Below are 21,871 nucleotides of genomic sequence, written 5' to 3'. Positions count from 1 at the left end.
AGCTCATAGAGCTTGAGTGTGCTATGGGGCCCCTGCCTTGCAATCCTTGAGGGGCCAGAGTAGACTCTGGAGGCAGTAGGGCAGAGGGGTTAACGTTTCAGGTTCTGGTGTCAACTCTTGGTCAGAATACTTGGCTGAATCACTTCTTAACTGTGCAAGTCGCTTAATCCCTCTGGGTCTCAGTTCTCTTGTCTGCAAGATGGGAATAATAAGATCCCATATTCACCTTCACTCTGGTGAAGTGACATGAATGAGGTGTCCAGCCCAGGGCCTGCACATAGGTGCAAAAGGGCCACATCAGTGAGGGACAGTGTCTTTGTTACCCAAGACCAGTCATTAGCTCAGCAAAAAGCCAAGCAAACCAAAGGTTATATGGGTTGTACTTGGAGAGTAGAATGACCCTACTCCTCTGGCTTCATTCGGAGGAGAGTCCAAGAGGAAAACAGCCAAGTGCATGTGGTTTCTCCCATTTGGCTTAGGAAGAGCTGAGGGGGAGAGAGGGCATCTGTTCCTTGCACCCATGGAAGGGCTGGAGGAAGAGGATCAGGTCCTGGACTGACTCCCTGTTTCAGCCAACCCCACCCTGCCTTAAGGCCTCTGCTGCCAGGCGGAGCGGTGCTGATGACGGACAAGCTGGACAGCACAGGGTCCTTGTCCAAGTTCCTCCTGAGACCTCTTTGCCCTCCTGTCATGTCCACACCTGTGTGGGTCTCTTCTCTGAGCGAGGAATTAGAGCCAAGGGGGCTGGTGAAGCTTACTGAGTGCTCAGACTCACTCTGCTAGGGAAGCCAGGGGTAGGCATGCTCCAGCCTCGCTCTCTTGAGGGCAGAGTCCAAGCTCTGTGGTTCCCCACTGTATCCCCCAGTGCCAACACAGCCTGGCAGGTGGCCAGAACTCAGCAGACCTTCGTTGAGTGGATGAACATTTCCCATCAGTGACAAGGTAGCACAGCAGGTTTCTCAAAGGTTCTGCCCACTTCTCACCAGCCTAACAGGGAGAGACCTAGCAGGAAGAGGTGAGAACTCTGCCCCACCAAGGCTGGAAGCAAGCAGCCCAGCGCTGGGAGCTTGTGCTTCTGCCTGGGCTTCACCAGCAGGCCCTTTCTCTCAGAGGAGGGTATTGAGACATTCCTTCTGGCCTCAAAGAAGCGTTAACAAACCCTTCCCTTTGCTCAGACTGCCGCTACTGCTTGGCTGAAGGAGGCAGCACCATGTTAGGGTGCAGAGTATATGAGTACTGGCTTTGCCCCCCTGACTCCCCAGGTGGCCTTAATTTGTCCACATATACAGCAGGGGTCGGAAGTCAAGGTCATAGAATCTTAAGGCCTCTTGAGGCTGGAGCATGCCTACCCCTGGCTTCCCTAGCAGAGCGAGTCTGAGCACTCAGTAAGCTTCACCAGCCCCCTTGGCTCTAATTCCTCGCTCAGAGACGAGACCCACACAGGTTACACAATGAGAGAGGGCAGGAAAGGGAAGGGAAGAGCACACGGGCCTGTAAGGACCAGCTCCAGCCAGCGGTCACCTAGGCTGGACCACAGGCCCAGACTCTTGACGCAGGCTATTGACCTGCTCATTCAATGAGACATGGATCGTTATGTGAAATCTCTCAGCTTTAAAAAGTTGTGGGTTGGTTTGTTTGCTTTAATGCTGAGGCCCAGACAGAACACTTCTGCGTTGTGAAATCGGCTAATGGCTCCCAATTTGCAACCACTGGACCAGACCCCAGCCAAGCAGGTTTGGGATTTGGTAATTGTTCCTACAGATCTGGGTGCCTGTCAAGCATGCCCAAAAAGAGGGACCTGTGGAGGCCCTAATCCAGCCCCTTGGTGGGCCCAGAGAGAAGGGCCTGGACTGAGCTGGAAAGCGACCAGAATCTAAGACTCCAGTCCTCTTTCCCCCCAGAAGGAGAACTGGGAGCATAGAGGTCAGAGCACAGGCCCTGCATCCAGCTAACCTCGCCGAACACCTGAACGGCTGTGAGACTTAGATCACTTAACCTTCCCACATGTCAGCTCCTTCTGTACACAGTGCCTGCCTGAAAGGGGTGAGGATCCAGTCAGTAAGCACAGCAAGCTCCTGGCGCCAAGAATGCCCACTGAATGTCACTTCCTGTTACCCACATCACATGTACCTCACCAGGCAGGGCTGGACCACATGGGATGCCTCTTAGCAGGGCTCTCATCTTGACAGCAAGGTGGCCTGAGAAAGGAGGATCAAGATGCTGCATTTGGAAGTCGTGTTTATTCAGTGTCTCCCACCATACTAACCAAGACTTCCATCGAGAGGGGAGAAGACTGAGAAGCCGGCAAAGAAGCGAGAACCCTTTTCATGGCTGTGAGGCTGCATCTCGGGGCAGGTTGTGTTAGGGTAGGGAAAAGCGGAGAGAGATGTCAGGAAGGGCACCCAGCCCGGGCTCCTGCTACCAGGCTACCACCTCGTGCCCGCCTGTCTGCAGAGACACCAGCATGAGGAAATCCCTGGAGGAGAGACGTGGCTTCCCTGTTGAGGCCAGGCGGTCGGGCAAGGCGCTGGTGTTGGTGGCCCGCAGCTTCACCCGAGAGCGGACGTGTCCCCGCCCTGAGAGGGCCTTTAGGTGTACAGTGGGGGAAAGGGCAGCTCGGGGGTCGGCTGGAGCCTGCAGAGGATGGAGGGGGGAAGACCTTGGGCCAGAAGCACTGTCCAGGGCCTCCAGGGCAGGCCTGTTCAGGAGCTGTCTGGGGCACAGAACAGCCCTGCCACCTACCAGTTATCTGGGCTCCAGACGGTGCCAGCAGCCTCCATGAGGTGGAAAGTGTAGGCCTGGCGCGAGTGGTCAGAGAGGTTCTGCTCGCTCTTGTGAACCACTTCTCCGTGGATCAGGACGAGGGCCCCTGGCAGGGCCACAGCAGGTCAGGAGAGCACTCGGGGCAGAAAGGGACATGGTGGGCAGTCCCCTCCCTCAAGCGGTGGTATGGCCTTTGTCCCCATCCTCATCCCGGCAACCTCAGGGGCCTGGAGTCTGCCCCAGGTTGGAGGCTGTGTGGCTGGACGTGGGTTGCCCCGGGATCAAGTCCTTCCACCGTGGCCCGTGCCCTCGCAAGCCTCGGCAGTGGCATTGCCTTCTGTGGCATTTCCAGAACCAGGCAGAAGCCAGCTGGGGCCTCACCCAGGAACACAGCGTTGGAACTCAGTTTCCCTTTTCTAAAAGAAAGGGTGTGGGACTTCCCTGGTGGTCCCGTGGTTAAGAAGCTGCCTTCCCATGCAGGGGATGCAAGTTCAATCCCTGGCTGGGGAACTAAGACTTCCACATGCCACGAGGCAGCTGCCTGCATGGCTCAACTCCTGAGCACACTCGTCACAACTAACACCCAATGCAACCAGATAAATACTAATACAAAAATCGAAAGGAAGTGTGTGCTGACAGCCAGGATTTCTGAGCACTTGTGCACCATCTCACACATGACATCTCACTGGCTTCCCCACTTGATGTTTGGGGAAACTGAGGCTCAGAGGGTTTCAGTCATTTGCTCTTAGAGACAGTCTGGAAGGAGCAGTATCTGGATTCCAGCCCAGCCTGGGGGACCCTGGTGTCGGTCACGCAGCTTTCAGTCCTCGCAGCGCCCGCCCGACCTTCCCTCCTGCTGTGACTCCCCGGCCCTCAGGTCAGAGCAGGCACAGACCCCCTGGGCATGGCCTCCAGGCCCTGCTCCCTGCCCTCTGCACCCCCCTACCTCTCAGCACTGGTGTGGGCACAAAGAGGCTGTTATCCCGGGTTGGCTCCGACCCGAGGAAGCTGGTGCCAGGCGCCGAGCCAGCAGGGGCCCGGACCATCCTTCTCGACACTCCACCTGCAGGCCAAAGTGGGGCCTTCAGCCTCTCTTTTTTCCAGGTCCTTCTCCCATGGGGACAGGGGGCTTCCCAGATGGCTCAGTGGTAAAGAACCCGCCTGCTAATGCAGGAGATTCAGGAGACACGGGTTCAATCCCTGGGTTAGGAAGATCTCCTGGAGTAGGAAATGGCAACCTGCTCCAGTATTCTTGCCTTAAAAACCCCATGGACAGAGGAGCCTGGTGGGCTACAGTCCACGGGGTGGCAAAGAGTCCAACACTATTGAGCACACATGTGTACAGTTGTGGAGGGTGAGAACAAGTGACCAGGGAGAGGCAGGTGGCCTCACCTGTGTGGGACCCAGGGATGAACCAGAGGCAGCCGTTCTCCAGCGTGGCGTCTTCCAGGGCAATCCACAGGCCCAGCACCCGACCCAGGGGCTCCGTGTACAGGAAGGAGGCGTCCTGGTGAGGGGCGACTGCAGCAGGCCCGCCTGGGCGTGAGAAGCCCCACCCCGCCTCACCTGGGCCCCAATTCTACTCAGTCCTTGGTCCTCCCAGGAGCAGTTAGAATCCCCCCATTTCCTGGGCTGGAGACTCTGGGCAAGAGATGACCTCTCAAAACTTCAATTTCCTAAACCATAGAGCAGTCCCTATGACAACCTAACTGCAAGGTTGCTGAAGAAGCCCATGAGCCAATATGTGCTCAACGTTGTAACTGCAGCCTAGAAAGCAGCGGCTATTGTTTCATTGCAGCAGGTAATCAAGCCACTGTCCTTAGGCAGGGAGGGCACTTGGCCACCAGATGGCCCGGTGTAAGCCCCCAGGGGCTGAAGACTGAGAAGCTGGGTGCAATGCAAGGGACGGACACAGCATCCCCCTTGTAAACACCCCCTGCATGATGCTGGGGCCCAGGCCACCAGGGAGGACCACTCAACAGAGGAACTGAATCTATAAGAACAAAAGTGGGTGCTAGTCCTTTCCCGAGGAACTGTGTGCTTTCTGAACACCAAACTTTAAGAGGGACTTTGACAATCCAGTGTCCAAACAAAGGTGTCCTAATGGTTGGGGCCCCAAAACACTGGGAGGAGGAAAGGCTGAAGGAGCTGGGGGTGCCAGGTTAAGCAGAGATGGCTCAGAGAGAGGATGGTCACCCCCTTTGGGAGACTGTCCTTGGGCTTGGTGGAGAGGAGGGGGCCTTACAGAGGAAGGACTCGGGCTTGTGCAGGAAGGGAAGGGCTGCCTGCAGGGGAGTGAGCCCTCTGTCACTGGAGGTATGTGAGAGAAGGAGATCATCACCCATGAGGGAGGCAGGAAAGGGTAATTGTGATTCCAGCAGGTGTGTAATCAGATCAGCAATTTCTAGGCTGAATCAGCCCTCCAGGGAACTTGGTAAAATACAGATTCCCAGGCCCTTGGTGCCCTCAAGATCTCAGAGAATGGGGCCCAGGAATGTGTATTTCTAATCCACAAGGGGTTGCTACCAGGTTTGGGAACCACTGTGTCAAGGACTCCTGGACACGCCCCCCTCCCGCCCCACCAGTTCACTCTGGAAGCAGCAGAGGAGGCTGGTCCCTCTGGGGCCCTGACAATGATTGATGTCCCAGATCTCCCGCCAGGACCTTTGCCAGGGCCCCCAGCCTGCTCTTGGCTCACCTTCACCTCCGAAGTGAGGTTGCTGCAAGAGAGAGGAGGGGCCAGGTGAGAGCAGGGTGGGGGCGGGGGGTGGGGAGGGCTGCTCTGAGTCATCTCAGTGGGATGCTCCTGCCCCTGCCACAGGTGTTTATCTCCCAGGCTTCCCCATTGGCACCCAGCGCCTACTGTGCCAGCCCAGGAGGGCTGCAGAGAGAAAAAGAACCCTGCCTGGCAGGGAGCTCCCAGTCTGAACATGCCTTCAGACACCTTCAAACTTCTCTGGGAAGAGAAGACTCACGTGCCTAATAAGAACACAAGGCAGGGGACTTCCCCAGTGGTCAGGTGGTTAAGAACCCACCTTTCAATGCAGAGGATGTGGGTTTGATCCCTGGTCAGGGAACTAAGACTCCACATGCCACGGAGCAGCTAAGCCCACACGCTGCAACTACTGAGCCCGTGTGCCACAATAAAGACTTGACGTGACCAAAAATAAAATTAGGAGGCAGAAGTGAGGGGCAGTGGGAGGAACTGGGGCCCAGACTAGCAGTTGAGCCTCTAGGCTTCAGGGTCAGAGATGGGTCCTCTCTTCCCAAGGGAGTTGGAAGGCTTCTTGGAGGAGGTGGCACCGAGCTGGGCCTTGAAAGCTGAGAGCAAGGCATTTCAATAGCCAACAAAAGGAGGAGGCAGCCCTTGGGACCCCTTCCCTTCTGCTGCTAAATTGTAACCGAGAGCCAAGGGAATGCCAGGCATCCTAACCAGGGGAGACCAATTTTCATGTTCTCTTGCCCACTGAGTAGTAATTCTTCAGGGAGACAGCTTGTGGCCCTAGTATGGAGGGGCTGGTTTAAGCACTGTGCCCATTTTACAGAGGATAAACTGAGGCCAGGGGAGGACAGGGCACTCACCTTAAAGATATACATGCTCTGCACCACCACAGGCATCTGGAGGCCCAGACTTCTGGCCAAAGCCTGGAAGGGGGTAGAGGTCACACAGCCAGCCTGCCCACACTCACATCTGGCGTACCTGCCCGCCCTCGCCGACACCTCTGCTCACCTGCACCTTGCTGGAGTGTGTGACATGCCTGAAGACGGGGTCGAGAGCATGTAGGGCTGCGGGACAAAGGCGAGATGAAGAGCCAGTCCCCAGTCCCCAGTCCCATCCCGGGCCTAGGCCTGCGCACCCAGGATCAGGCTTCACTTTGATGTTCTTCGATATTTTCTGTGCATGAGCTTTCCGCTTGTTTATAACTGAGGAGTGGAGAGCAGGGTCCAAGGGGGAGCCTGCACCCAGAAATGCCATCTGTTGGGCTACTCACTGACTGTGTGCTTTGGAGGAAGGCTCCCCCCAACTCTTCAGACCTTAGGTTCCCCCAAGCCCCTGCTTACCATGGCCAATTTTGTTGATGGATTTCTCCGGTGGGACCAGGAAATTTCCTGTGGCACAAAGAACAGGTCAAGGCAGAAGAACTGGAGTCCAGCTACCCGCAGACAGCTGGTCTCACTGCACCAACCCCCCCAGCCCCGGGGGGCAAACACCCAAGTCCAGCCAGTCTAGGGCCCCAGTTCCAAACCTTGTTTGTCAAAGACGCCTTTCTCAAAGAAGAATCGAATCTTGTCACCGCTGCTTAAGAAATAGTCTGTGCTGCCCTGTGGAGAGGGGACATCAGAGGGACTGAGAGAGCATCCCGGGGTCACAGTTGGGCCTGACAGAGAGGGAAGAGGATTCAGAGGGCCCCCCACCCTGCACCTAGCACAGAGCTGCAGACTCCACTGATGCTTCTCAGACTTGTTCAATGCAACACAGATGGTAAACTGGAAACCCAAGGGCCTGACAGCACAGTCTGAAGCTACAAGCACGGAAGTTTTTAGAAACCTCTTTTTTTTAATTAATTAATTTATTTATTTGTCTGCACCAGGTCTTAATTGTGACACGTGGGATCTTTTTTCTAGTCGCAGTATGTGGGCTCTTAGTTGCAGAATGTGGGATCCTAGTTCCTTGACCAGGGATCAAACCTGGGCCCCCTGCATTGGGAGCATGGAATCTTACCACTGGACCATCAGGAAGTCCCCCTGGAAACCTCTTAATAAATCACATGACTCATACCCAATAATGGCATGATCAAAAAGGCCTGGTTCCCAGGGAGCTTTGGGCCACTTGGGAAACCCTGGAGCTAGAATACTGGGGTTCAAATCCCAGCTCTGCCACTGATGGGCTGTGACCACAATCACATTACTGAACCTCTCTGGGTTTGGTTTCCTCATAAAACACACAGGCTACTAAAGGCACCTGTCTCACAGGGTGTTGTAGGGATTATGCTGTTTACTTGGTGACTGAACAACAACAACATATATAAAGCACAAGAACAGCTGCTGGGAATGTGGTGTCATGTGAATATCTGCCCCTTATTATTCTTGTGCTTCCAGGGGGCGCAGTGGTAAGGAATTCACCTGCCAATGCAGGAGATGTGGGTTCAATGCCTGAGTGGGGAAATATCTCCTGGAGAAGGAAATGGCAACCCACTCCAGTATTCTTGCCTGGGAAATCCCATGGACAGAGAAGCCTGGTGGGCTACAGTTCATGGGGTCACAAAGAGTCGGACATGACTGAGCATGTACATGCGCACACACATGTGTACACACACACACACATAAGACTCTAGAACAGTCCTTGGAATATGGTGTCATGTGAATATCTGCCTTTATTATTATAGAAAACACTCAGTGAGAGCATGGCTAAATGCTCTCTAAATATAAGCTATTACTAATCTTTTTCTTAATAACTCCTCCTTGTTAATTTTAATATCATATTTCAAATTTCTTAGCATCATCTGAAAATGATGCTCCAGGAAGATGTCCCATGTTTTCCTTGTGGCTTTGGTCACACATGATCACCATGCCGAGGAGCCTACCAGGCTCCTCTGTCCATGGGATTTTCCAGGTGAGAGTACTGGAGTGAGTTGCCATTGCCTTCTCCAATATATATGAACAGACTCAATGAAAAGTAAAAGTGAAAGTGTAAGTTGCTCAGTCGTGTCCAACTCTTTGCAACCCCATGGACTGTAGCCCGCCAGGCTCCTCTGTCCATGGGATTTCCCAGGCAAGAATACTGGAGTGGGTTGCCATTCCCTTCTCCAGGGGATCTTCCTGACCCAGGGATTGAACCCCGGTCTCCCGAATCGCGGGCAGATTCTTTAACGTCTGAGCCACCAGGCAAGCCCATACACGATGCACACATACACATGATCTTCCTTCCAAGTAGGGCGTTGGTGTCACTCAACTGTGCCTATGTCACCATGGAAGGAAGGCTGTACATGCACGACACACACATGTATAATCTTCCTCCCCGAGTGGTGACTTAAGGACAGTTGAGTGATGCCCCTCCCTGGGTTCCCAGGAGGCAGAGCCTCACCTCTTACTCACCTGAACACATCTGCTATCACAGGTGCCTGCCTGGCTCAACTCAGTGACTCATAGTTGTTCTTTGAAAACTTTCAGCTTCCCACTGAAAACTGAAAGGTTTTTTCCAACATTCTCAGTTCCTCTGTACTAGGATCAGGGTGAGGGAAACAAGTCTCAGAAGCATCAGTTTAGTTCAGCTCAGTCGCTCAGTCGTGTCCGACTCTTTGTGACCCTATGAACCACAGCACTGTCCATCACCAACTCCCAGAGTCCACCCAAACCCATGTCCATTGAGTTGGTGACGCCATCCAACCATCTCATCTTCTGTGGTCCCCTTTTCCTCCTGCCCTCAATCTTATAATGGATAATAATATTAAAGACAATGATGCTACATGCATGTCAAAGATGTTACTAAACTCAGTAATTCACAGAGGAACCAGCAACATGTTCAAAGGAGAATTTCAAGAACCATACAAATATAGGCACCGAGAAACGCTGAAATGAATTTACAGATCAATGCAAAACTGATATAGCCACAGGGGCGATCAATAATTGCATCCTGCCAGACCCAGTTCATGCCCATTTCTATGGACAAGTATCACTGAGTTATCACAAAACTTGCAGGATTGTCAACTTAAAAAACAATGAAAAGTGCAGGTAAGCTGGAAAGAAGAGCTGAACAGGACACCTGCCGATCTTTTTTAAACATCCATTTCAAAGTCTTTCACAGTATCAGTAGTGAATATTGAGGATATACTGGATACCAGTACAGCCAAATGAAACCTACTGTTGGGAGCAAAGCTGTCATCCTATAAACCCCCTTTCCTTCTCAACTCCCCATTCTCTGCGTAGTAAGCCTTCCAGTCACTGTAATTCCCTTTATGCCCACCAGATGGCAGAAGCTCATTGCCATGAGTAAGCGTGAGCCCCCATTACTGAGCCTGGACCACAGCTTGTTTTGTTGTTGTTAGTATATTTATTATATGCAGAGGACATCATGAGAAACGCTGGGCTGGAGGAAGCACAAGCTGGAATCAAGATTGCCAGGAGAAATATCAATAACCTCAGATATGCAGATGACACCACCCTTATGGCAGAAAGTGAAGAACTAAAGAGCCTCTTGATGAAAGTTAAAGAGAAGAGTGAAAAAGTTGGCTTAAAGCTCAACATTCAGAAAACGAAGATCATGGCATCCGGTCCCATCACTTCATGGGAAATAGATGGGGAACAGTGGAAACAGTGGCTGACTTTAGTTTTCTAGGCTCCAAAATCACTGCAGATGGTGACTGAAGCCATGAAATTAAAAAATACTTACTCCTTGGAAGGAAAGTTATGACCAACCTGGACAGCATATTAAGAAGTAGAGACATTACTTTGCCGACAAAGGTCTGTCTAGTCAAGGCTATGTTTTTTCCAGTGGTTATGTATGGATGTGAGAGTTGGACTATAAAGAAAGCTGAGTGCTGAAGAATTGATGCTTTTGCACTGTGGGGTTGGAGAAGACTCTTGAGAGTCCCTTGGACTGCAAGGAGATCCAACCAGTCCATCCTTAAGGAGATCAGTCCTGGGTGTTCATTGGAAGGACTGATGTTGAAGCTGAAACTCCAATACTTTGGCCACCTGATGCAAAGAGCTGACTCACTTGAAAAGACCCTAATGCTGGGAAAGATTGAGGGCAGGAGGAGAAGGGGACAACAGAGGATGAGATGGTTGCATGGCATCACCGACTCAATGGACATGGGTTTGGGTGAACTCCGGGAGTCGGTGATGGACAGGGAGGGCTGGCATGCTGCGCGGTTCATGGGGTCACAAAGAGTTGGACACGACTGAGCGACTGAACTGAACTGAATGTATTTACTTGGCTGTGCCGGGTGTTTAGTTGTGGCATGCTGGATCTTCCATGTTTACTGCAGCATGCCATTCTTTAGTTACAGCATGTGGGATCTAGATTCCTGACCAGGGATGGAACCTGGGCCCCCTGCACTGAGAGTGTAAAGTCTTAGCCACTGGATCCACCAGGGAAGTCCCTGGACTGCAGCTTTGGCTTGAGGGCCCAGCAGCAGGCAGGCTCATAAAATCAGGGTATGAAAGGTTACAAGAACTGTGTGGGAGAACCCCTGGGTCTCAACTTATCCATCTCAAACTGTACTGAGTCCCATTAGGTCACCGGGGTGGAGTCAGGTGGAGGGGCGGGACAAGCAGAGCTCCTAGTCTCACTGGGGGATGACTTACCCAGGTAGGCCCATCAAAATCATTTGTTTTGGGTTGTGGCCACAAAGTGGTGCTTTGTGGCAGGAAACCTTCTAAGGAAGCACAGCAGAGCAGTGACAACATGAACTTGGTATCAGGCAAATCTGGGTTCAAGTTCTGGCTCTATTAGTGATTAACTGTGTAGTCTGGGGCATGTGAACTGAACTTCAATTATCCTTAATTTATCTGTCAAATGGCGGCAATAATGTTGACTTTATAAATTCATAGTAGGGAGTGAAGGAAATAGGCAAATAAGACACAGTCTGGTGCCTTGAGAAAGTTCAAGGCCTGACTCAGTGTCAGAATGAGCTGATGGGGGGACTCCCCTGGCGGCTCATGGTTAAGAGTCTGAGCTTCCACTTCAGGGGGTACAGGTTCTATCCCTGGTTGGGGAACTAAGAGCTGAGCAGTGCTGCAAGGCCAGAAAAATGAACCCATGGGCCTTGGGACCTGATGTTTCCAGGCTTCATCGCCCATCAGAGACCAGGTCCCATCCCCACCTGCTCCAGGCACCTACCTGGGCTCGCAGCTGCTCCTCCTCCTGGGTAGAAAATTCCGTGCGACAGTGGAGAGGGACATCCATCTCGGCCACGATCTCATCAATCCTCCGTTGCATGGCCTCACACTCGTCTGCAGATAAGAACCCTTCCAGCACCAGGAATCCATCCTCCTGAAACTGCAGGCAGAAAGGCAGGAGACTCAGGCTTCCCCCGACCCTCAAACGCTCTTTGTGAGGACTGATTTGACCCCTCCCCAAACCAGAAGCTGTCTGAAGGCAGGACCTAGCGTCCTGTTCGTTGCTCCGCCCGCCTCCCTGGCCATGGCGCCTATGTCCAGTGAAGGGCAGTGAGTGTTGGCTGCTTGAATGAAGGGGAGTGGAAGCAGAGATGTCCCCACTGTAACCCTCCAGTGGGCTTGAGTCACATGGGGATACAACCTCATTCTTTATCCAGCCAACATTGACTGTACATCTACCGTGCACCAGACGTGGCTTTAGGAGCTGGAGATTCAGTCATGAACAAGCCATCCATGATGCCTGCCTCCCAGACCTGGTCTAAGAAAGGAGACAGACATCCAGTAGACCAGTATACAGGGGACTCTATTATACAAAATATGCTTTATCTCCCTGGAGTATAATACAGGTGATAGAAAAATATTTACTGGCATGGGAATGTGTTCTAGATATATTGTGAGATTAGAAAAAGAAGTCATGGGAGTTCCCTGGTGGTTCAGTAGCTAAGACTCCCTGCTGCTCCCAATGCAGGGGGAATTAGATCCCACATGCCAGAACTAAGTGTTCACATGCTACAACTAACCATCCCATATACCGAAAGGAAGATAAAAGATCACAAGTGCTTCGACGAAAACCCAGCCCAGCTAAATAAATAAATGTACTGAAGAGCCGGCTCACTGGAAAAGACCTTGATGCTGGGAAAGACTGAGGGCAGGAAGAGAAGTGGGTGACAGAGGATGAGGTGGTTGGATGGCATCAGTGACACAATGCACATGAGTTTGAGCAAACGCTGGGAGAGAGTGAAGGACAGGCCAGCATGGTATGCTGTGATCCATGAGGCTGCAAAGAGTTGGACATGACTAAGTGACTGAACAAGAACAACAAAAAACGCCAAATACAAATAAGTATTCTAATTTGCGAGAACTTGGGCAAATGCTGTCCAGTGGGGTCACACCTGTCCCTCCACAGAGGGCTTCGTGAAGGCCCAAGGGACAGCAGGAGTTCTAAGTCCCAGTACTGTGCCTGGCACATAGGAGAAGCTTGGGGAAACATGTTGAATGGGCATTTCTACCATCTGTAAGAATACACGGAAGAACTATACAAAAAAGTTCTTAATGGCCCAGATAATCACGATGGTGTGGTCATGTACCTAGAGCCAGACATTCTGGAATGCAAAGTCGAGTGGGCCTTAGCAAGCATTACATGAACAAAGCTAGTGGAGGTGACGGAATTTCAGATGAGCTACTTCAAATTCTAAAAGATGATGCTGTGAAAGTGCTGCACTCAAAATGCCAGCAAATTTGGAAAACTCAGCAATAGCCACAGGACTGGAAAAGGTCAGTTTTCATTCCAATCCCAAAGAAAGGCAATGCCTATGAATATTCAAACTATCATACAGTTGTGTTCATTTCACATGCTAGAAAGGTAATGCTCAGAATTCTTCAAGCTAGACTTCAATAGTCTGCGAACCAAGAACTTCCAGATGTATAAACTGGATTTAGAAAAGGCAGAGGAACCAGAAATCAAATGGCCAACATCTGTTGGATCATAGAAAAAGCAAAGGAATTCCAGAAAAACATCTACTTCTGCTTTATCGACCACACTAAAGCCTTTGACTGTGTTGATCACAACAAACTGTGGAAAACTTTTAAAGAGATGAGGATACCAGACCACCTTACCTGCCTCCTGAGAAATCTGTATGCAGGTCAAGAAGCAACAATTAGAACTGGACATGGAACAACAGACTGGTCCCAAATTGGGAAAGGAGCATGTCAAGGCTGTATATTGTCACCCTGCTTATGTAACTTATATAAAGAATCAGTTCAGCTCAGTTCAGTCACCCAGATCAGATCAGATCAGATCAGTCGCTCAGTCGTGTCCGACTCTTTGCGACCCCATGAATCGCAGCACGCCAGGCCTCCCTGTCCATCACCAACTCTCGGAGTTCACTGAGACTCACATCCATCGAGTCAGTGATGCCATCCAACCATCTCATCCTCTGTCGTCCCCTTCTCCTCTTGCCCCCAATCCCTCCCAGCATCAGAGTCTTTTCCAATGAGTCAACTCTTCACATGAGGTGGCCAAAGTACTGGAGTTTCAGGTTTAGCATCATTCCTTCCAAAGAAATCCCAGGGCTGATCTCCTTCAGAATGGACTGGTTGGATCTCCTTGCAGTCCAAGGGACTCTCAAGAGTCTTCTCCAACACCACAGTTCAAAAGCATCAATTCTTCGGTGCTCAGCCTTCTTCACAGTCCAACTCTCACATCCATACATGACCACAGGAAAAACCATAGCCTTGACTAGATGAACCTTTGTTGGCAAAGGAATGTCTCTGCTTTTGAATATGCTATCTAGGTTGGTCATAACTTTCCTTCCAAGGAGTAAGCGTCTTTTAATTTCATGGCTGCAGTCACCATCTGCAGTGATTTTGGAGCCCCAAAAATAAAGTCTGACACTGTTTCCACTGTTTCCCCATCTATTTCCCATGAAGTGATGGGACCGGATGCCATGATCTTCGTTTTCTGAATGTTGAGCTTTAAGCCAACTTTTTCACTCTCCACTTGCACTTTCATCAAGAGGCTTTTTAGTTCCTCTTCACTTTCTGCCATAAGGGTGGTGTTATCTGCTTATCTGAGGTTATTGATATTTCTCCCGGCAATCTTGATTCCAGCTTGTGCTTCTTCCAGTCCAGCGTTTCTCATGATGTACTCTGCATAGAAGTTAAATAAGCAGGGTGATAATATACAGCCTGGATGTACTCCTTTTCCTATTTGGAACCAGTCTGTTGTTCCATGGCCAGTTCTAACTGTTGCTTCCTGACCTGCATACAGATTTCTCAAGAGGCAGGTCAGGTGGTCTGGTATTCCCATCTCTTTCAGAATTTTCCACAGTTTATTGTGATCCACACAGTCAAAGGCTTTGGCATAGTCAATAAAGCAGAAATAGATGTTTTTCTGAAACTCTCTTGCTTTTTCCATGATCCAGTGGATGTTGGCAATTTGATCTCTGGTTCCTCTGCCTTTTCTAAAACCAGCTTGCACATCAGGAAGTTCACGGTTCATGTATTGCTGAAGCCTGGCTTGGAGAATTTTGAGCATTACTTTACTAGCGTGTGAGATGAGTGCAATTGTGCGGTAGTTTGAGCATTCTTTGGCATTGCCTTTCTTTGGAATTGGAATGAAAACTGACCTTTTCCAGTCCTGTGGCCCCTGCTGAGTTTTCCAAATTTGCTGGCATATTGAGTGCAGCACTTTCACAGCATCATCTTTCAGGATTTGAAATAGCTCAACTGGCATTCCATCACCTCCACTAGCTTTGTTGGTAGTGATGCTTTCTAAGGCCCACTTGACTTCACATTCCAGGATGTCTGGCTCTAGGTCAGTGATCACACCATCGTGATTATCTGGGTCATGAAGATCTTTTTTGTACAGTTCTTCTGTGTATTCTTGCCATCTCTTCTTAATATCTTCTGCTTCTGTTAGGTCCATACCATTTCTGTCCTTTATCAAGCCCATCTTTGCATGAAATGTTCCTTTGGTATCTCTGATTTTCTTGAAGAGATCCCTAGTCTTTCCCATTCTGTTGTTTTCCTCTATTTCTTTGCATTGATCGCTGAAGAAGGCTTTCTTATCTCTTCTTGCTATTCTTTGGAACTCTGCATTCAGATGCTTATATCTTTCCTTTTCTCCTTTGCTTTTCGCTTCTCTTCTTTTCACAGCTATTTGTAAGGCCTCCCCAGACAGCCATTTTGCATTTCTTTTCCATGGGGATGGTCTTGATCCCTGTCTCCTGTACAATGTCATGAACCTCATTCCATAGTTCATCAGGCACTCTATCTATCAGATCTAGGCCCTTAAATCTATTTCTCACTCCTACTGCATAATCATAAGGGATTTGATTTAGGTCATACCTGAATGGTCTAGTGGTTTTCCCTACTTTCTTCAATTTAAGTCTGAATTTGGCAATAAGGAGTTCATGGTCTGAGCCACAGTCAGCTCCTGGTCTTCTTTTTGCTGACTGTATAGAGCTTCTCCATCTTTGGCTGCAAAGAATATAATCAATCTGATTTCAGTGTTGACCATCTGGTGATGTCCATGTATAGAGTCTTCTCTTGTGTTGTTGGAAGAGGGTGTTTGTTATGACCAGTGCATTTTCTTGGCAAAACTCTATTAGTCTTTGCCCTGCTTCATTCCATATTCCAAGGCCAAATTTGCCTGTTACTCCAAGTGTTTCTTGACTTCCTACTTTTGCATTCCAGTCCCCTATAATGAAAAAGACATCTTTTTTGGGTGTTAGTCACTCAGTCGTGTCCAACTCTTTGCAACCCCATGAATAGCAGCACACTAGGCCTCCCTGTCCATCACCAATTCCCGGAGTTCACCCAAACCTATGTCCATTGAGTCAGTGATGCCATCCAGCTATCTCATCCTCTGTTGTCGCCTTCTCCTCCTGCCCTCAATCTTTCCCAGCATCAGGGTCTTTTCCAATGAGTCAGCTCTTCTCATCAGGTGGCCAAAGTATTGGAGTTTCAGCTTCAACATCAGTTCTTCCAATGAACACCCAGGACTGATCTCTTTTAGGATGGACTGGTTGGATCTCCTTGCAGTCCAAGGGACTCTCAAGAGTCTTCTCCAACACCACAGTTCAAAAGCATCAATTCTTTGGTGCTCAGCTTTGTTCACAGTCCAACTCTCACATCCATACATGACCACAGGAAAAACCATAGCCTTGACTAGACGAACCTTTGTTGGCAAAGTAATGTCTCTGCTTTTGAATATGCTATCTAGGTTGGTCATAACTTTCCTTCCAAGGAGTAAGCGTCTTTTAATTTCATGGCTGCAGTCACCATCTGCAGTGATTTTGGAGCCTAGAAAAATAAAGTCAGCCACTGTTTCCCCATCTATTTGACATGAAGTGATGGGACCGGATGCCATGATCTTCGTTTTCTGAATGTTGAGCTTTAAGCCAACTTTTTCACTCTCCACTTTCACCTCCATCAAGAGGCTTTTTAGTTCCTCTTCACTTTCTGCCATAAGGGTGGTGTCATCTGCATACCTGAGGTTATTGATATTTCTCCCGGCAATCTTGATTCCAGCTTGTGGTTCTTCCAGTCCAGCGTTTCTCATGATGTTCTCTGCATATAAGTTAAATAAACAGGGTGACAATATACAGCCTGGATGTACTCCTTTTCCTATTTGGAACCAGTCTGTTGTTCCATGTCCAGTTCTAACTGTTGCTTCATCATGTGAAATGCCAACCTGGATGAATCACAAGCTGGAATCAAGATTTGCTAATCAGTTTCTCAGTCGTGTCAGACTCCTTGTGATCCCATGGACTGCAGCACACCAAGCTTCCCTGTCCTTCTCCATCTCCAGGAGCTTGCTCAAATTCATGTCCATTGAGTCAGTGATGCCATGTAACCGTCTCCTCTTCTGTCATCCCCTTCTCCTTAACCCTCAACGTTCAAAAAACTAAGATCAATGGCATCCAGTCAGTCCTATGACTTCTTTGCAAATAGAAGGGGAAAAAGTGGAAACCATGACATATTTTATTTTCTTGGGCTCCAAAATCACTGTGGATGGTGACTGCAACCATGAAATTAAAAGATGTTTGCTCCTTGGAAGAAAAGCAATGACAAACCTAGACAGTATGTTAAAAAGCAGAGACATCACTTTGTGGACAAAGGTCCGTCTAGTCAAATCTATGGTTTTTCCAGTAGTCACGTTTGGATGTAAGAGTTGGACCATAAAGAAGGCTGAGCACCCAAGAATTGATGGTTTTGAATTGTGCTAGAGAAGACTCTTGAGAGTCCCTTGGACAGCAAGGAGATCAACCAATCCTAAAGGAAGCCAACCCTGAATGTTCATTGGAAGGACTGATGCTGAAGCTGAAGCTCCAATACTTTGGCCATCTAATACAAACAGCTGACTCATTAGAAAAGATCCTGATGCTGGGAAAGATTGAAGGCAGGAAGAGAAGGGAATGACAGAGGATGAGATGGTTGGATGGCATCACCAACTCAATGGACATAAGTTTGAGCAAACTCCAGGATATAGTGAAGAACAGGGAAGCCTGGTGTGCTGCAGTCCATGGGGTCACAAAGAGTCGGACACAACCTAGTCAGACACAACAGCTGTGATGGGCCTTTTATTTTATTCGGCCCCACAGTGCGGCTTCCGGGATCTTAATTCCAAGTCCTGGCATCAAACCTGTGCCCTCTGCAGTGGAAAGGCCAAGTCTTAACGACGGCACCACCGGGGAATTCCCCGGACCTTTCAGCGATTCAAGGGCTGTATACAAAAATATTGTCTCAGCGCAGGCAATGTATGCGTGCGTGCGTGCTCAGTCGCTTCAGTCGTGTCCGACTCTTTGCGGCCCTATGGACTGTGCGGCTCACCAGGCTCCTCTGTCCGTGGGATTCTTCAGGCAAGAATACTGGGGTGGGTTGCCATTTCCTTCTTCAAGAAAAGGTATGGAATGTTTTAATTTTCTTTTTTGAGATTTTCTGTAATTTTTTTTTTTTTGCATTTTCCTCTTGCCACCAGGATCAAACCACAAGGGTCAGGTTTTTTCAAAGGTCTCCGTCGCTCTAATTCCCAAGGCTTAGCTCTTTCCAGGTGGCGCTAGTGGTAAAGAACCCGCCTGGCAATGCAGGAGACTTAATTGACGCAGGTCGGATCCCTAATCCTCCTCTGGAGGAGGGCATGTCAACCCACTCCAGTAGTTTTGCCTGGAGAATCCCATGGACAGAGGAGCCTGGGGGGAGACAGTCCGTAGGGTGGCAAAGAGTGGGACAAGACTGAAGCGACTTAGCATACAGGCACGCTGGAACGCCCGCGGCTGGTTCCGCAGCCAAGCGCCTTGGGTTAGGGGTGGGATCAGCGGGCCCGCGCCCTCGTCGGGCCCGCCCCTTCCCAGATCTTCGCCCCCGCCCCCACCCCCAGCTCTCAAGACCCTGTGTTTTAGTCTGGTATTGTCACCTACACGTTCCCCCACCACCGCGGGTGCGGTGGCCTGGACGGCCCCTGGCTGTGTGTGCAGAAGTTAGGGGTCGTGCCTGTGAACCGACCACTCTGGGCTTCAGTTTCCTTTTCAGAAATACAACGGGGCGGGGTCGAGTTTCCTGGACTAGCTCAAGTTTTGAGGGGCCCCTTATATTTATCTGACCCTCGGGGTCTCCCAACCAGCAGGCCCCTACCTTCTGGAGCTGTGAGGGACTCAGGCAGGCCATGATGACCCGGGGCAGGGCGCAAGGGTGGCTGGTGGCTCTGGGTTCCGAGGCCAAGGCTGGAGAGGAAGTTCAGGAGGGGAGGGGCGAGAGCCTGGGAAGCCCAAGAACGTTTAACCCTTCCCTGCCCAGAGAAAACCCGAATCCTGGCCTCCCATAACCTTCCCTGGCCTCACCCAGAGAAAACCCAACGTAACCCCCACCCCTTCTCCACACCACCCCCCTGTCTCACTTCTGTCCTTGGGTGGGGCCGCCCTTGTCGCTGCCGCACACCCTGGGGCCATCCCTCGCCCCACCCCGCAGCTAATCCAGGATTAGCCAGTCCTGATCTCTAAAGGCTTCTACCAGAACTGTCCCCTTTCAATTTCTTTTCAGAAACCACTCCTGCTGGCTGTTTACAAGGTGCCTACAAGTTGTGTCCCAGCAGGGTCCCGGCAGGCAGGAGGACACCTGAGTCCCAGTCCAGGGGCCGCCACTGACTGGACCGTCCGACCCACGCCTGCCCCTCTCCTGGGCAAGGATCAGACAGTGCCCAGGCCACCAGCTTAGACGGTGCGACAGTCCATGGGGTCACAAAGAGTTGGACACGACTGAGCGACTGAACTGAACTGAGGCCACCAGTGGCAACGTGGGATGAGCTGGAATGTGGGGTGGGTCTCTGTAGGCCAGCAGACAGGCTCTGAGCGACTTTGCATTCCAAAGGTGGAAGAGGGCCTGGGGGAGGAGTGTCCACCCCCACCCTTGATTCCCTGAGACTCTCTAGGTCCTGAGAGGATTATAGATCTGTCTGCAGCTCTGAGGAAAGTAGAAGATAAGGGGGATCTACTGGCATGGAGTGGGGGCTGGGCCTTCAGAATGAGGGCGAAGGAAGCCAGGCTCCCTGTTCTCCACCCCCAGGCCCGAGGTGTTGGTGTCTGAGGCTGGCGGTCAGCACACCCACCCTTCCAGCCAGCCCTGCTCAGCAGCTGACAGGGCCATTCTGAAAACTGGCTGCTGCTTCTGAAAACCAGCCACTGGACTTCCCCGAAGTGACACTTTCTGAATGGCAAAGGGACAGAGTGTCTCGGGAGTGAGCGTGGGGACACAGCTCAGCCCCTGGGGGCCTTGGTCCTGAGTCAAGTACTGCTTTCTGGGACACCACACTGGGATTAGCTGCCTGGGCCCTGCTTCCCCAGAGCAGAGAGCTGGGGGAGGGGTGCCCCCCCGTGCCCCCCCCCACCCCCCGCAGGCTTCTGAGGCTAGAGGGTATGAGGGACCCTGGGGACAGGCTGGTGAGGAAGACACATGAGAGAACCCTTTGGGGAAACACAGCCAAGACTCAGCTCCCTCGCAGCAGGGCGTGATCCCAGCTGTTGCAGCCCCTTCCCAATTGGCTGCCCCACAGATCCTGAGAGAGACCCGCCGCCGTGTGCCAGGAACACAGCGAGGGTCTTCCTGTAGTGCTTGGCCAGCAACTCTTGGGGAACCCCCACACACACACCAGTAGCCTGACCAGGTTGCTACCCGTGCCCCTGGCCTTACTTTCCCATCTGCAGTTTTGGGGAGAGCAGGAATACCTCCTGGACGCTTGGCAAGTGCCACAAACTGTTTGTTAGCAGGAGCTGTTCTGGGTGGAATATGAAGGTATTTTTTATTTTTTGAATGTCAAGTTTTCAAAAAAAAAAGTTTTCAAAATTGCTGTTATAATCAGAGAAAAGGTCACCAGTGTGGTTTTAAGTTGGAGCAAAGAGCCCGGGTTGGGGGAAGGGGTGGGGCTGGGCCTCCCCGTGATTTGTCCATTCAATTCAGCTCAGGCTTTGGGAAGTGGGTGGGTGGTGTTTCCACATGGCTGTTTTTTCCCAAAAGCTAACCAGCTCCAGATGGGGGGCTGGGCTACCCCAGGGCTGAGGTGGGGGCACTGTGGGAGAGGTACCAGACCAGACAGGTGAGGGAGACCTCCATTCCTGAAATACAGGAGGGTGTGGCAGGGAGGGCACAGCCCACCAAAAATCCCACGACAGAGGCAGAAAGGAAAACTCCTGACTCACTCCCGAGGTCACCTGGGCGGGGGTCAAAGTCCATGTAAGGAGGAAAGACTGGCATATTCCTGAGGAGTTGCCCAAGCAACAGCTAAGTCCTCATTGTTAAGGCCAAGATCAGACACAATGACCCTTTTTCTTCAACAAAGACCCCTGCCCCGGCGCCCACGTTGGCCCAGCACGAGCCTCACTGGTTCAAGAGGAAGACAGATGATTGACTGATTACCAGGAACCAGGCCCACTGCTGGAGTGGAGCACCTACCAGCAAAAGCTAAGGAAGCCCCAGAACCATCCTGTGAGGTTTCCAACCCCATCCTAACTGTATAAAATGAGGGGACCGAGGATCACATCAAGTACAGGGCAGAGCTAGGATCTGAGAGCAACTCTGCCCATCCCCCAAGCTTCTGCCCTTGACCCCAGCGCGTGCCTTCAGCACATCCAGCCCAAAGGGGCTGTGAGCTGGGTCAGGACTGCCTCTGCAGAGCCTTGGAGACTGGCTGCTGGAATTATAAGAACCCGAGGAGAACAGCATAGATGTGCCCAATGCACAGATGGGGACATGGAGGGCTCGGGAGGGAAGGGCCTGCCCAGCTTCACACGGGGAATGACTGAGCTGGGACAAGGACCTGAGACTCCTGGCTCCCACTCCAGTTCTCCTTTCCCTCCCACCAAAGCTCACGAGGGCCCGAACCCTAGGCTCTGGCCGGCAGAGGACACCTGGCTGCGGGATCCACTCCTGACGGGCAACAGGGCTGTGTCAGTGAGTGTCTGCTGGTAGCTGCCTCTGAGGGGCTTCTGGCTTC

General features: G+C 51.2%; 1 protein-coding gene across 2 annotated transcripts; it reads right to left on the bottom strand.

Moving 5' to 3' along the window:
* Positions 1-88: 88 nt before the first annotated feature.
* Positions 89-19,153, bottom strand: PHYHD1 (phytanoyl-CoA dioxygenase domain containing 1). 2 transcript variants are annotated; one of them, XM_055541358.1, is made up of 11 exons: positions 19,021-19,153; positions 11,606-11,764; positions 7,011-7,086; positions 6,826-6,873; positions 6,494-6,612; positions 6,346-6,408; positions 5,462-5,483; positions 4,156-4,284; positions 3,710-3,826; positions 2,743-2,869; positions 89-2,634 (listed from the first exon to the last, which is right to left on the bottom strand). In XM_055541358.1, exons 1-11 carry the CDS (start codon positions 19,051-19,053, stop codon positions 2,589-2,591), a joined length of 939 nt encoding a protein of 312 aa, XP_055397333.1. In that variant the 5' UTR covers positions 19,054-19,153; the 3' UTR covers positions 89-2,588. The 2 variants fall into 2 exon arrangements, with proteins under 2 accessions (XP_055397333.1, XP_055397334.1); XM_055541359.1 differs by having other exon boundaries at positions 6,494-6,549.
* Between the last annotated feature and the right edge of the window lie 2,718 nt (positions 19,154-21,871).

This window comes from Bubalus kerabau, chromosome 11 (genome assembly GCF_029407905.1).
Source record: "Bubalus kerabau isolate K-KA32 ecotype Philippines breed swamp buffalo chromosome 11, PCC_UOA_SB_1v2, whole genome shotgun sequence".
NCBI classification, from domain to species: Eukaryota; Metazoa; Chordata; class Mammalia; order Artiodactyla; family Bovidae; genus Bubalus; species Bubalus kerabau.
This window is presented reverse-complemented; position numbering and strand designations above follow the sequence as displayed.

What these genes read in the sequence shown, in the direction of transcription:
- PHYHD1 (XM_055541358.1), bottom strand. Translation starts at nt 19,053, where the DNA reads ATGGCCTGCCTGAGTCCCTCACAGCTCCAGAAG. An exon ending in GTCCCTCACAGCTCCAGAAG is followed by an intron (nt 11,765 to 19,020) that starts GTAGGGGCCTGC and finishes TTCTGCCTGCAG; the next exon opens with TTTCAGGAGGATGGATTCCT. An exon ending in AGGAGCAGCTGCGAGCCCAG is followed by an intron (nt 7,087 to 11,605) that starts GTAGGTGCCTGG and finishes CCCTCTCCACAG; the next exon opens with GGCAGCACAGACTATTTCTT.